Source organism: Squalius cephalus (assembly GCF_949319135.1).
Source record: "Squalius cephalus genome assembly, chromosome: 17".
Classification (NCBI taxonomy): domain Eukaryota; kingdom Metazoa; phylum Chordata; class Actinopteri; order Cypriniformes; family Leuciscidae; genus Squalius; species Squalius cephalus.
In genome coordinates this window covers 6,838,061-6,851,144 of record NC_137138.1, presented here as the reverse complement: position 1 = coordinate 6,851,144, position 13,084 = coordinate 6,838,061, and the positions used below count along the sequence as shown (strand labels likewise).

General features: G+C 42.8%; 2 protein-coding genes across 3 annotated transcripts in view; one reads left to right on the top strand and one right to left on the bottom strand.

Annotated features, from left to right (window-relative positions):
* The first annotated feature begins 457 nt into the window (after positions 1-457).
* sowahb (sosondowah ankyrin repeat domain family member B) lies at positions 458-3,665 on the top strand. Its single transcript, XM_079847729.1, has one exon. It carries the CDS (start codon positions 561-563, stop codon positions 2,718-2,720), a length of 2,160 nt encoding a protein of 719 aa, XP_079703855.1. The 5' UTR covers positions 458-560; the 3' UTR covers positions 2,721-3,665.
* A 4,563-nt stretch (positions 3,666-8,228) lies between these two features.
* Positions 8,229-13,084, bottom strand: part of shroom3 (shroom family member 3) — a 72,192-nt gene continuing 67,336 nt past the window's right edge. For both annotated transcript variants that reach the window (XM_079847727.1, XM_079847728.1), the window contains one exon: positions 8,229-9,857. In XM_079847727.1, coding sequence (XP_079703853.1) covers positions 9,510-9,857 — 348 coding nt within the window. In that variant the 3' untranslated portion in view covers positions 8,229-9,509. The remainder of the gene's footprint in view (positions 9,858-13,084) is intronic.

Here is a 13,084-nt window from a genome sequence, read left to right as displayed (position 1 = left end):
ATATTTTGTTACTTAAAGTAATGAAATTCATAAAGGGGTGAATTCAGATTGATTGGGACTCTTTGTCGTGTCACAACAATCAACCTGAATTCTCCCCTATTTTCACTACTCTCAAGTGTCCAAACACTTCAGGTACTGTATACTTGTGAAGTTTGTCATTACATAATAAAAAAATTAGGCTACCTCGGTCATCCAACGTATTTATACGTATATATAAAATAACATTTAATGAAGTTCTTGTATTTCATAATATATATAGGCTACTACAATATATTTTAGCAGTAGTAGGCTACTTTAATAGTATAAAGCAGGTTGTTAGTATTGTAATTATATTGTATTATTCATCACAAACTTCAAACCATAGTTTTTGAAGATAGATAGATAGATAGATAGATGTGTGTGAGGTTCACAGGTATATCTCAGCACGCAGGTATGCAGGTGGAACTGAGAGAGAAACCCGAGGGCGGAGTTACAATCTCAACAGCGAAACCGCCTGTCAGGTCCTTTGACTCCCTTCCTTCAGTTTGATTGTGCGATAACCCGAGAGGGATTCACACAGCATGGCCACAGACTTCACTCAGGAATCCGTGCTGCGCTTCGTCGTCAACAACGGCGGGAAGGTGCGAAACGCGGATTTATTACATCACTACAAGCGGTTTTTGAGAGAGGACGAGGACAGAGTGCAAAACCGGGAGTTATTTAAGAGGTATGTGAACTCCGTGGCGACTGTGAGGCAGGAGGAGGGGGTGTCTCATGTTGTACTAAGGAAAAAATACCGTGTGCATCTCGGAGACATCGCCACGAACCACGAGCCCGAGCGACAGAAAGAACGAGACTCCAAACCAGCGGCGAGCGGTAAACCACAAGCTGATCTGACAATCCCAACTCGTGTTGAAATCTTGCCAGCTGCTGGTATTATCATCCCCACCACCAGCAACAACAATAACAACAAGGATTCTACTCCCACTTTTGAGAAAGCAGTCAAAACTTCATCACCACATGGGAGGGAACAACCTGCTGTTTACACTTCTGCTGCAGAAAAGGTGAACAACACCTGCCATTTAAAACCAACCCCATCTGACACTGACAGTCGCTCGAGTGGGAGCGGCCAGAGCTTTGAACAGCTATGGGAGTCAAAAGCAACCAGGGAGGCAACAGAGCTGGAACACAACAGTGTTTACCCCGCCAAACCAAGACAATTAGGGGAAGCAGATGGTTGCGAGCAGTCCTTCACCGCCCCTGCTTACTATGAGGTGAGATTGTCGCCTGCAGTTGAAAGGAAAAGTTTGGATGCAAACACGTTTGAGGTTCACGCCAAACACTCAACCGAGCCTGTCGCCAAAGCATGGCCTTTACATTCAACCCTCGGACAGTCTCATGTATACAACTCGTCTCCTTGTCTACTGGACCGCCCTGTTTCTCCACACATACACTCCCAGGCGTACACTCATGCAGGCCTGAGTCGAAGCAATGATAGTCTACTACGGCCGAACGGAGGGTTTAATGGGTTTCCAATCCAAGAGCAGGACGAGTATGAGTCTCAGATGCACGGCTTGCCTGAAGACGGTCCTCCTGTCCATGCAAGTGCAACGTATCTGCAGCTCCATGGGCCTTCAAGTCTATCCTCTAGTCGGGATAGCATCTCAATCCCCTCTCCTTCTTCTACTCCACCTGACACTGGCTGGCCTCAAGAATTTGGGCGTGAGGATCAGTCCAGTGATCAGGGACTCGGAGGACAAGACGGGAACGATGTACGCACTTTCCTGCGTCGCAGACAGGAGGCAAGGATGCTGTCCCAACTCCACCAACCGAGTCGAAACATCCCGTCCCTGCACCACTCGACGGGTCACCTCGATGACGAGGACTCCAGAACATCTACGCGAAGCAATTCGCCGGAAACCCATTATGGACCCATGGCCCGGAGGTTGACGTCCCGTCTGCGGAGTCGCATGTGTCGGAGTCTCGGAGAAGACCTGGATCAGTCGTTCCCAGAGGACAACATCTCGGCACGACACAACCGTCTCCAGCGGTTGTCCTCGACTCTAAGCATGGGCAATTTAGTCAGCGCGTCCTCCAGCCGAGGACACAGTTCCCTCTCATCGCCCATGGGATCCACACAAAGTTTGCACGATGGGTCGTTCAGCAGCAAGCATTCGCCCGTCCCTCTTGACTCCAGAGAACACAACTGGTTTGTCAAAGCAGCATCAGGCTCTTGGACCGACATCTATGCTCTCTTACGAGAGGACCCGAATCTCCTGAGCAAACGAGACTTCATATCCGGCTTCACCGTCGTCCACTGGATTGCAAAACATGGCGACCATCGCGTCCTGAACACGCTGTGGTACGGAGTCGACAAACTCGGGCTGACTTTAGACGTCAACGTGAAAACTTTGTGCGGCTACACGCCGCTTCACCTGGCGGCCATTCACGGCCACAAGAAACTCATTCGGCTCCTGGTGCAAAAGTTCAAAGCTGATGTGCGGATACGGGACAGCAGCGGGAAGAAACCGTGGCAGTACTTGGGCAAAGACGAACACCGGGACATCTTAGAGATTCTGGGTGCCCCACAGAAACGCATCAGCGGTTGTCCAGCAATGCCAGAAAACCTGCCCGCAAGATCTGCCCCCACAAAGGTGAACGTCAAAAGACACACGTCTATTGCAGCACTGTTCAAACACAAGTCTCAGTTGATGGTCAAGTCTAGTCCAGAAGCTTTTTAGGGGCTAGATTGTTGTAAGGGACTTAAACCCTTGCTCATAATGGTGGCACTTTTTTTTTTGCTGGTGTAAAAACACTGTCACTTCTTCTTTTTTTTATGATTAAAAATATGGCAACTTGCATTGAATGGTACAATGTTTTTCTGTTTTGTTCTTGGTTTGTAACTCTTTATGTCCAAAACTTGAGTGTTTTCTATGAATGTCATTTATATATATATATTGGTGTTTTGAAACTCCCTTATGAGGCTGATATTAAATACCTCTCTCTTATAATATGAAAGCATTAAAGGTATAGTTGACTCAAATAAAACTTTATTTGACTGTCATTATTTACTCACCCCCATGTCTTTCCAAACCGGTTTGACTTTTTTCTGTGGAAATCAAAAGAAGAGATTTTTTGCCAATGCAAAGAAAGTCAATGGGATCCAATGTTGTTTTGGACTCCACTGACTTTCGTTCTAAGGAAAAAAGTAGTTCTTGAAAATATATTTGTTCCATAGAAACTAGAAAGCCATTCAGGTTTGGAACGACATGAATGTGAGTACAGAATTATAATTTTTGAGTGGTCTATCCCTTTAATAATTCTTGTCTCACTGTTTTGCTTCATACTAATACAAACTGGATTCCCACTCATGTTGTTTCAGACTGAGGATCATCTAAATATGTTTCTGCTCATAACAAGTTCTTCATTTCCTCCTCAGGGACAAATTTGCTTCAGTGCCCTGCAATTGTTTTTACCCTTAAGCTCTGCAGGCATTGGAAGCTGTTTGTGCCCCTCGGTGCTTAATCTAGGAAACTATGCAGTTCAGATATGTCCTATTTCAAACTCATTTAGTTTACTCTCTTGATTTTTGTGTTGGGATATTGCAGTTTGGTGTCTTTCTTCCATGATCTCACATGTTGAGTTGCTCACACACTTTCCAGCACTGCATGTGTCCATGCTGAAAACCACAGATAAGCTCTTCGCTGGTTTAATATTTAACTCACTTTTCCTCCTTATCTTAAAACGTTGTATGAGAGATAAAAGAAAAACCTCTAAAATCCAACTCATTTGGAAGAACATTCCAGTCATAGCTCGCAGACCTCGAGTGTTACTTGAGCAGCAACCGAGTGAGTTAGGTTGAGTTTTCTCTCTGCCTTTTCTCTCTTCCTTTTTTACGAGTCATTTTGTGGAGCAAGTTAATGTTCATGTTTGAGTTCTAAAGGCTTGATGATTTGCATGCTGAGCTAAACCTGTTTTTTGTGTTCTGTGTGATCTGAGAGGTAGAAAAACAGAGTTTAGGAAGAGAGATAACGTGACCGCACTGGTGGAGTTGTTTTTTTTTGTTTTTTTTATCTCTCCCCATCACTTTGTTTCTTCTATAGAAACATCACTGAGCGATCTATGTCTATGCAGTGTTGTGTTCGCTGACATGTTTGGACTTGTCACAGGGAGTGTTGGCTGTTAGTCTTACATAATATTTACTCCTTATGATGCACCTTTATGTTCCAGCTTTATTATTTTGAATAAAACACAGACTTTGACCATTGTAAAACCGTCTTGAGCTTTGTTTCAATTGCATGTGTGTTGAGATGCATTAATATACAGGCCAATCGAATAGTTTGACCTTGAAATCAAGCAAAGCTTTCCCAGCATTTTCATTTCAAAGGCAAACAATTTCTCTGGTACATGCAACATATTCTGATTTCGACTTTTTTCAGACTTTGAATAATTTTGAGGCACACAGTAGTGGCCAGAAGTTATGCATGGAGGGAATTTTTGTTTTTAATGACCCTATAAGTTTGGCGAAACCATCAAAATATGAGGAATTCATATATTTTAAAAAATATATTTTAAATACAATGACAGAACAAAACACTAAACTTGTGTTGAGGTATTTGTCTAGAAACTATTTGGATAAAAAGGCAAACTACAGCTGCAGGTTTTATTTTATATGCAAAAAACAACAAAATCCATTATTAATATTTCATTGGTTTTCAAATTTTTGCATGTGTTCATACTTTCTTTGTAAGACAGCCTGGCCAAAACATTATGTTTTGCACAATTTTGCATGTTTCATTGCGTTATAAAACAATTGACTCCAAGCACAATATGCTTAGAAAATCTTTAACAAATTTTTAATAATATTTGAATAAAAAGTGAAGATGTCAATTTTCTGAGGCTGGACATCACATTTGGCAACTGAACCGTCTGCAGTTTAAATGATTCAGATTGTTTGCACAGCCCTGATAAAGTAGCACATATCATTATGGTTTAGCCATTACACTGATTGGTGATCTGGTTACCATTACATTGTTTGTTTGGCAGTTTCTTTTCACTCACTAGTTTCCTGTTGCAGAACTGACCATATTATGGCTTGTATCAAGTGACCCGATTCTCTCTAAAGGGATCATTTCATGAATAAAGGTGAATATAACAGGACTCCAACACTTTATGACCAGTTGACCAATTTCCAGCATTTTCCCAGGCATTTGTGATTATGCAAAAAAAAAAAAAAAAAACAATGCAAAAATCTTTAGTACACCTAGAAACAATTTCTCTCCCTGCCCTTTCTACTTGGTTGAGCAACTGGTTTCACGCAAATGCAAAACATTCAGAACATCATAAGAGCTTTATTTATGCAGCATAACTTTCAGTTTGCACAATGTGCATCTGAGGTGAAGATTTCAGATAAGTAGCATATTTGTTGAGCAGTGAAATCTGAATTTGAAATATAGCACATGAATACAAGTAGGCTACACCAGTCATTAAATATGAAGTACTTTTGTTTTACGTGAGGATACAGGAACTTGCACACACAAAAATGAAACCTGTTAAAGCTGCAGTAAGCAGTTTACTGAAAAAAAACAAAAAACATTTGTTTGTACATTATCCTGGCTGTGTAAATAGGAGGAAAACAAAGTGGATCAGGCCGATCCACAGAGCACCGAAACACTTTGTAGTTAGTTTTTGTAGTTTACATGGAGATGATAACGGTATCATTTTAAAAAATGTTGAAAAAGTTGCATGTCAGGCCCCCAAAATGCCCCCAAAATGCCGTTACCCAGTAAATGAACGCCAAAACTCATAAAAAGTTCCCTATCAAGGCTACGGAACTTCGACATTACGGATGTCGTATATGGGAACTCCTCTCCTCCTTCACTTCCGCTGAAATCTTATAGGCTAACGCCAGCAGAGCTGGCCAATTGATGCAAATTATGCAAATACTGAAACACCGTTGCAGTAATAATGCAAGTGCAGCGTCAATTCCCTTCAGAATCTCACACTCAAATCGTGTGCTAGAAAGCTGATACTAACCTCTACAACTACTGGATTATTCGCCGTCGTCGAAAGTGCGCCGAAGATACTGCAACTGTCTTCTGCATCCGATGGCGACCATCTGCAACTTATGCTCGGGCCCCATCGTGCCCCCGGACACGCACCTGTTCTGCGTGGCGTGCATGGGGCTGGCCCACGCCGAGTCCGCCCTCAAGGATGGCGGGTCCTGCGAGCTCTGCGCGGACATGTCCCTACGAGCTCTCAAGGCCAGGCGGGCTGAAGCTCGCACAGCAGCGGGGATCGGGCCCACTGCCGCCGCCGAGCCGCTGGTGGGCCCCTCGAGGTTCGACCCCCCCGTGAGTTTCCCCGACTCCACCTTTCGCCCCCCTCGCGAAGTCGCTGACTTCGTGTCCTTTGGGGCAAGTGAGGAGGAGGACTCCATGTCTCTGTCCGCCTCTGAGAACGACTGGGGCGCGGAGCAGGCCACACCGGAGCTGGCGGCCGCGGAGCATGAGACCCCGGCGGACCTGCAGGACGAGCTTTTTCGTATCCTCTCCAAGGCCGTCGAGGAACTGGACCTCTCTTGGAAAGCTCTGGATGAGCCATCCAAGAGCAAACTGGACGCGTGGTTCCTCCAATCGAGCTGCCGTCAGGCCGCTTCGAAAAGGGAAACCCCGTTCTCCGAAGTTGTGGGTGGCCCCGCAATCGGCGTGCACTCTCACTTCTACCCAGGCCATGTTTGCCCCCGTTAACGAGGCGGGGGACCACGGTTACCTCCGTATCCCCCCCGTCGAGGAGACCGTCGCTGCGCACCTCTGCCCGTCGGCTCCCGCCCTGGGCTCGGACCGCAGCCTGCTGTCCAGAGCCTGCAGATTCACGGCCCATCAGGCTAACAAAGCCTACGGCGCAGCGGGGGAGGCGCTATCTGTGCTGCACGCCATGGCCGTTCTCCAAGTGCTGCAGGCTAAACTGCTAAAGTCTCTGGATGGCACCGCCTCTATCGACGCTGACGCCATCCAGGATCTCCGTTCAGCCACGGACCTCGCGCTCCTAGCCACGAAGTGCTCGGCCCAGGCGATAGGCCGTTCGATGGGGTTTTTGGTGGTTCTCCACCGACACCTGTGGCTCAGCCTTTCAGACCTGCAGGAGGCTGATAGGAAGACGCTGCTGAATGCACCGATCTCCCCAACAGGCCTGTTCGGAGACACCGTTGAGAAAGTCACCGAGCGTTACTCCGAGACTCAGAAGAAAGCTACTGCCCCCGCCTCCACTGCAGCCTCGCTCGCGCTCGTCTTCCGCCTCGGGCCGCCAACCTCAGGTTGCTGCCAGAAGGCAGACAGCACCCCGCCCCGAGCCGGATGCTCGTAGAGGCCGAAGCGGCCAGTGGCAGGGAGCGGGTAAGAATAGGACGGCTCAAAGGAGCCCGCGCAGGAAGGTCGCTGCGTCCCCTCCCCAGCGAGGCCAAAGCAGTCGTCCTGACCGCCTGGGTAAGAGGGGAAGAGAGCGCCAGGCTGGTCCCGTTCAAACCAAGCGCCGCGCTCTACAGCACTTAGTCTCTCAACGTTCCACGAGCGTCATGTGCAGTTGTGTTGTGAATGTTGTTTCTTGTGCACCGTGTTCAATAAAGCAAACTACCACTTCACAAACAGAGCTCCTTTCCCCTCTTGCACCACACACTGTGTTACCCGCCCTGCCCGCGAGCAGCGCAGAGTCACGGTCTGTAGCTATAAAGGCACCTCGTGGGCAACGCGAAGTGTCCTTTCCCAGCCCTCAAATAGCGGCGATGACCGCAGCGGTGATGACCGCAGGATTAGATCTACCCACGCTGAGTCATTTTCAGACAGCGTGGGAAGCTATTCCAGGCATTTCACCGTGGGTGTTAAATGTGATTCGGCACAGGTACACACTTCAGTTCAAACGTTCGATTCTGAAGGGAATTGACGCTGCACTTGCATTATTACTGCAACGGTGTTTCAGTATTTGCATAATTTGCGTCAATTGGCCAGCTCTGCTGGAATTAGCCTGTAAGATTTCAGCGGAAGTGAAGGAGGAGAGGAGTTCCCATATACAACATCCGTAATGTCTCGTTCCTTGCCTTTCAGGGAACCGAGGTTACAAAAGTAACCGGAGACGTTTATGTTTGTAGTTGAAAATGGTGTCGTGTAAACGGCCCCTCAGTTTAACAGGTGAAATATATAGTAAAAAAAAATAACATCAATACTTACGGAAGATGAGTTTCATTGACAAGACTTGATCAATCATAAAACGTTATTTTATTTTTATTACAGTTAAATGACATATGAAAATGGCAAATAATGCAACACCAAGACAATGAGGTTGTATTTAAAAAATAGATTTATTTTGCCTTCCAATTGTGCTCTTTTTTGCCTTTAAACAGTGTAAAGCATGGCTGAACCTTCTCTTCAGATTAGGCCCATCAAAAAAAAAAAAAAAAAAAAACAACAACAATTGCATGTGTATCAGATCACAACAGCTCTTATACAAGAACAGTCCAATATAAACACTTCCATTACGAGCATCTACAGTTTGCTGCTATTGCGGTCTATGTGTTTAGATACAGCCGTACGGGGTATGATACTTCGTGAATTAAGATTATCCAAATAAAAACAGCCACAATTTAAAATAAAATAAAATATATTATTGGCAAAATAAGTTGGGCATGTGCATTGCGATCAAACCAGGAAATATATAAAACCCTGCATGCAGCCGAGTTGTGAATAATATTTATTCAACATCAGTTTTAACAGACTTTTCGCTTCCTAATCGCTATTGAAAGCAAGTACTGATGTTGTGTTCAAGTGCCAGTGAACAGTTATTATTGTTTCTGGTAGTAATTGTCATGATTTCGATATAATAGCACCTCTTAAAGCTGACCACAAACGCCCAAAAGCCACACAAACACCCTCACTAGTAATATGCTTACAAAAATACATCATCTATGCTGTTTTTAAACCTTCTACATTTTAAAATCACGAGGGCATTGCTCAGAGTATGTACAGCGGCGCACAGAGTACAAAATTGTTTCTAAACGTAAAATCATAAATATTTAGCTGTCGCATTTATTGACAACAGGAATTTCAAAGCGTAGACAGTAAGTGTGTGTGTGTTCGATAGTTTTTGTGACATCATAGTGGTTCATCTGTTCCAAAGTGCTCAGAAGTTACAGGGCTGGAAATCATTCGTGTTTTGGCCAATCACAATGATGCCATTGAATTAGCATTGTGCTGTGCCTTGTGCTTCAGTGTTGTGCTATATGCTAAGTATGTAGTGTAAATGCACTGTGCATTTATTTAGTGGTGCAGTGTAGATGATGTCTAATGGGCAAAACCCGCAGTTACGGTCTTCCAAACTTTGCGTTCATGTGCAATGGCACATTGGGAAAACGTCTGTGGTGCAACTCCGTCATCATTTCCTTCATTTAAGGCACTTGTTTGTGCGCACTGCTTATCATCAGTGTCATTGATTCATATTCCTCCTCAGCTGTGAGTGGCGTCAGTCTATGATGGGCGGAGTCAGAGTGAGGTCACAGTGGTGGGGCGTGTCAGGTGGGTGGAGTTAAAACAAGGCTGTGTTTGGGGGGCGGAGTCAGTGTTCTTTGGGTGGTGTTCAGGGGGCAGGGTCTCCTCCAGCCTCCTCACCTGCTCCTCTCCCTGGCGTATGAGCTCGTCCAGGTGGCGCTGGCGTATCAGCAGGGCGGGTTTGATGCGGATGTAACGCTGGTAGTCGTGCAGCTGTGGGCGGCTCAGGTAACCGGACAGAATGTCCTGAACCACTCGCTCGCGCCGGTCCAGGTTTTCCTTCAGCTCTCGAGCGTCTTCCTGTTGACTGCTCAACTGCTTCCTCTTCAGCTGCAGAGATTCCTACAGGGACACACAAACACACATTAACTTAAAAACACATTAAAAGTTTGGGGTCAGTAAGAATTTTTTTTTTTTTTTTTTTAAAGAAAGTAATACTTTTATCAGGCATGGTTAGGTTAAATTGATAAAAAAGTGACAGTAAAGACATTTATAATGTTTAATGCTGTTCTATTAAACTTTCTATGTAAAAAATTGATAATCAGAAATGTTTCTTGAGCAGCAAATCAGCATATTAGAATGATTTCTGAAGGATCATGTGACACTGAAGACTGAAGTAATCACTCCAGTTGCATCACAGACATAAATCACATCTTAAAATGGATCCAAATAGAAAATGGTTATTTTAAATTGAAATAATATTTCTCAATTTTACTGTATTTTTGACCAAATCAATGAAGCCTTGATGAGCATTAGAGATGAAAACATAAAAAAAATCTTAAAACAGTATCGTACATTTTTTTTTATAACTGTATGTGATGCTAGATGAAACAGAAACATAATTGTTTTATAATTATTATTATATTTTATAGTTTCAATATGTCAGCAGTCTCCAAACCTGAGGCTGTCTTTAGTTAGCTTTAAAATGACTAGTTACAGTCACTCTAGCGGTTAACTTAGCAAGCAAGGATGTTTTTATGATGGTCTAGTGTTTGTAGAAGAGTTTCACAGTGTAATAATCACAAACACAGTGACGTCAAACCCCTTCTTGCTGGAAGCTCCTCCTAATAGATACTTATTTGTACAGTTCCTGATGCTTGTCAAACAGGATTAGCTGTATAAAACTATAAAATAAACAAAAGCACAATCGAAGGACTTAAAACCAAACTGTTTTGAAGACGTGGGAATTGCTCTGATATAAGTGTGGCAGGCTGGTATTGAAAAAAAAAAAAGGTTTCTGAAATGCTCATGCATGTGCAATATCTAAAATATTACTATCAGTATATTGAAACTACATTTTAAACACCAGTGTGTCATGAGACACAGTGTTATCATAAACTTGACCCTCAATTCGCGATGACGTTAAGTTCGAGTGTAATTCACAGATAAGACTTTATCTCTGTCCTCACCTGCGTTTGAGGCGTTTCAAGTGAATCACTCTATCTTATGTAATATCATGTCCTTTAATTAGCATTTCTTGTTCTTTCTCAGTGCGTGAAATGCGGGCAAACTGTATAATTATTTGGAACAGCCCTTTCTTCAGAAAAACTAAATGTTAAAGGAGTGTCCGGTTGGGAATTCAGAGTATGATTACATGACAACAATGTGCTAAAACTGGAAAAGTTTTGCTTTTGCGTTTTTTTTCACGCACAGTTGTCAAAACGATCCCGTTCACAAGGATCTTTGAAAACTACTAAAAACGCTGTATTCTGCTGCCAGGCCAGTAGGTGGCGATGCCACTTTTGAAAAAAACACTACGCGCCTATAGACTGAACACGTAATACACAAATCGCGTGACGTCAACGTTTTCAAAAAATTGCACTTTGTAACTTGTTTTCAAAAGTTTGCCTTTTTAGGCCCCCAAAACGACATTTTTGTGTAAACGAGCGGCCAAAACACATAAAACGTTTTCCATTTTTAGATGATAATGGTTTCGTGTAAACGGCCCTCAGACTGTTGTATGTTTCGGTCAATGGGAAGATGACATACACTTTCTAAAAATTATTTTTGCTAATTCTTTAATAATCATTATACATGTAGCCTCAATTATTTGAAAGGCTGCATGGAATATTTGTACTTACACTACTGTTCAAAAGTTTGGGTCAGTACGATTTTTAAATCAATACAACTTATATTCAGCGAGGATGCATTAAATTGATCAAAAGTGACAGTAAAGACATTTATAATGTTTATAATGAACTTTCTATTCATCAAAGGAGCATGAAACTAATGAATCACGGTTTCCACAAAAAATATGAAGCAGCACAACTGTTTTCAACATTGATAATAATTATTAGAAATGTTTCTTGAGCAGCAAATCATCATATTAGAATGATTTCTGAAGGATCATGTGACCTGAATCATTACTCCAGACTTCAATCTTTGATCAAAGGAATAAATTACATTTTAAAATATATCACCATAAAAAACAGTTATTTTAAATTGTAATAATATTTCACAATATTACAGTATTTTTGATCAAATAAATGCAGCCCTGGTGAGCAGAAGAGATTCTTTCAAAAACAATAAGACATCTTACAGACCCAAACCTTTAAACAGCAGTGTATGTAAATGTCAGGACTATTTCAAATAAACAAGTGTTAGTGAGTAAACTACAGCATGTGAGTGATGCAGTTGAGTCACATTAAAGGGGGGGTGAATTGCTGTTTCATGCATACTGAGTTTTTTACACTGTTAAAGAGTTGGATTCCCATGCTAAACATGGACAAAGTTTCAAAAGTTAAGTTGTACGTTTGAAAGGAGTATTTTTGTTCCAAAAATACTCCTTCCGGTTTGTCACAAGTTTCGGAAAATTTTTTTCGAGTATGGCTCTGTCTTACGTAAGATAGAGCGGAATTTCCTTATATGGGTCCTAAGGGCACTTCTCCGCGGCCGCGCGCGCACTCGCAGACCAGAGAGAGAAGAGAGCGAAAGCAGTACGTTACCTCAAAGCGCTATGCTCGGCTCGCTAAGTCAATGTCACCAAAGAAGTGGGTTTTTGGTTGGCAGGGCAAGACAACCCTGCACAGATTCCCAAAGAACCCAGCGTTAAGGGAATAGTGGATGGAGTTTGTTTTTTCGAAGCATCAACGGAGGTTGTGCACGACTCTTTGTTCCCTGCATTTCGACGATGATTGTTTTATAAACAAAGCCCAGATCGACTTATTTGCAGATCGTCTAATGCTTAAGGATCGAGCAGTCACGGTGAGTAAACTACTTCAAATGTCTCTCTGTGTTGTTGTTAGATCAGTTACCTTTAAGACTTGTATGTAAATTCATCTTTGCATATGAAATGAGCAATAATGAATAAACATTATTGCTCATCTCATATGCAAACATAACGTTTACATAGAAGTCTAAATGTGCAGTAGCAAAAATGTTTCAGAAAGATTAATCAAAATGACCATGTTAAATAAAATTGAATTGATTTTGCTGCAATATTATAATAATTTTATTCATATAATAAAATATATTAGGTTACACTTTAATTTAAGGTGACGTAGTTACATTGTACTTCCTCAAATAAGTACAGAGTAATATTAATTAATATGTGCTTACTATAGAGTTAA

Coding starts and splice junctions, on each gene's coding strand:
- sowahb (XM_079847729.1), top strand. CDS start 561: ATGGCCACAGACTTCACTCAGGAATCCGTGCTGCGCTTCGTCGTCAAC.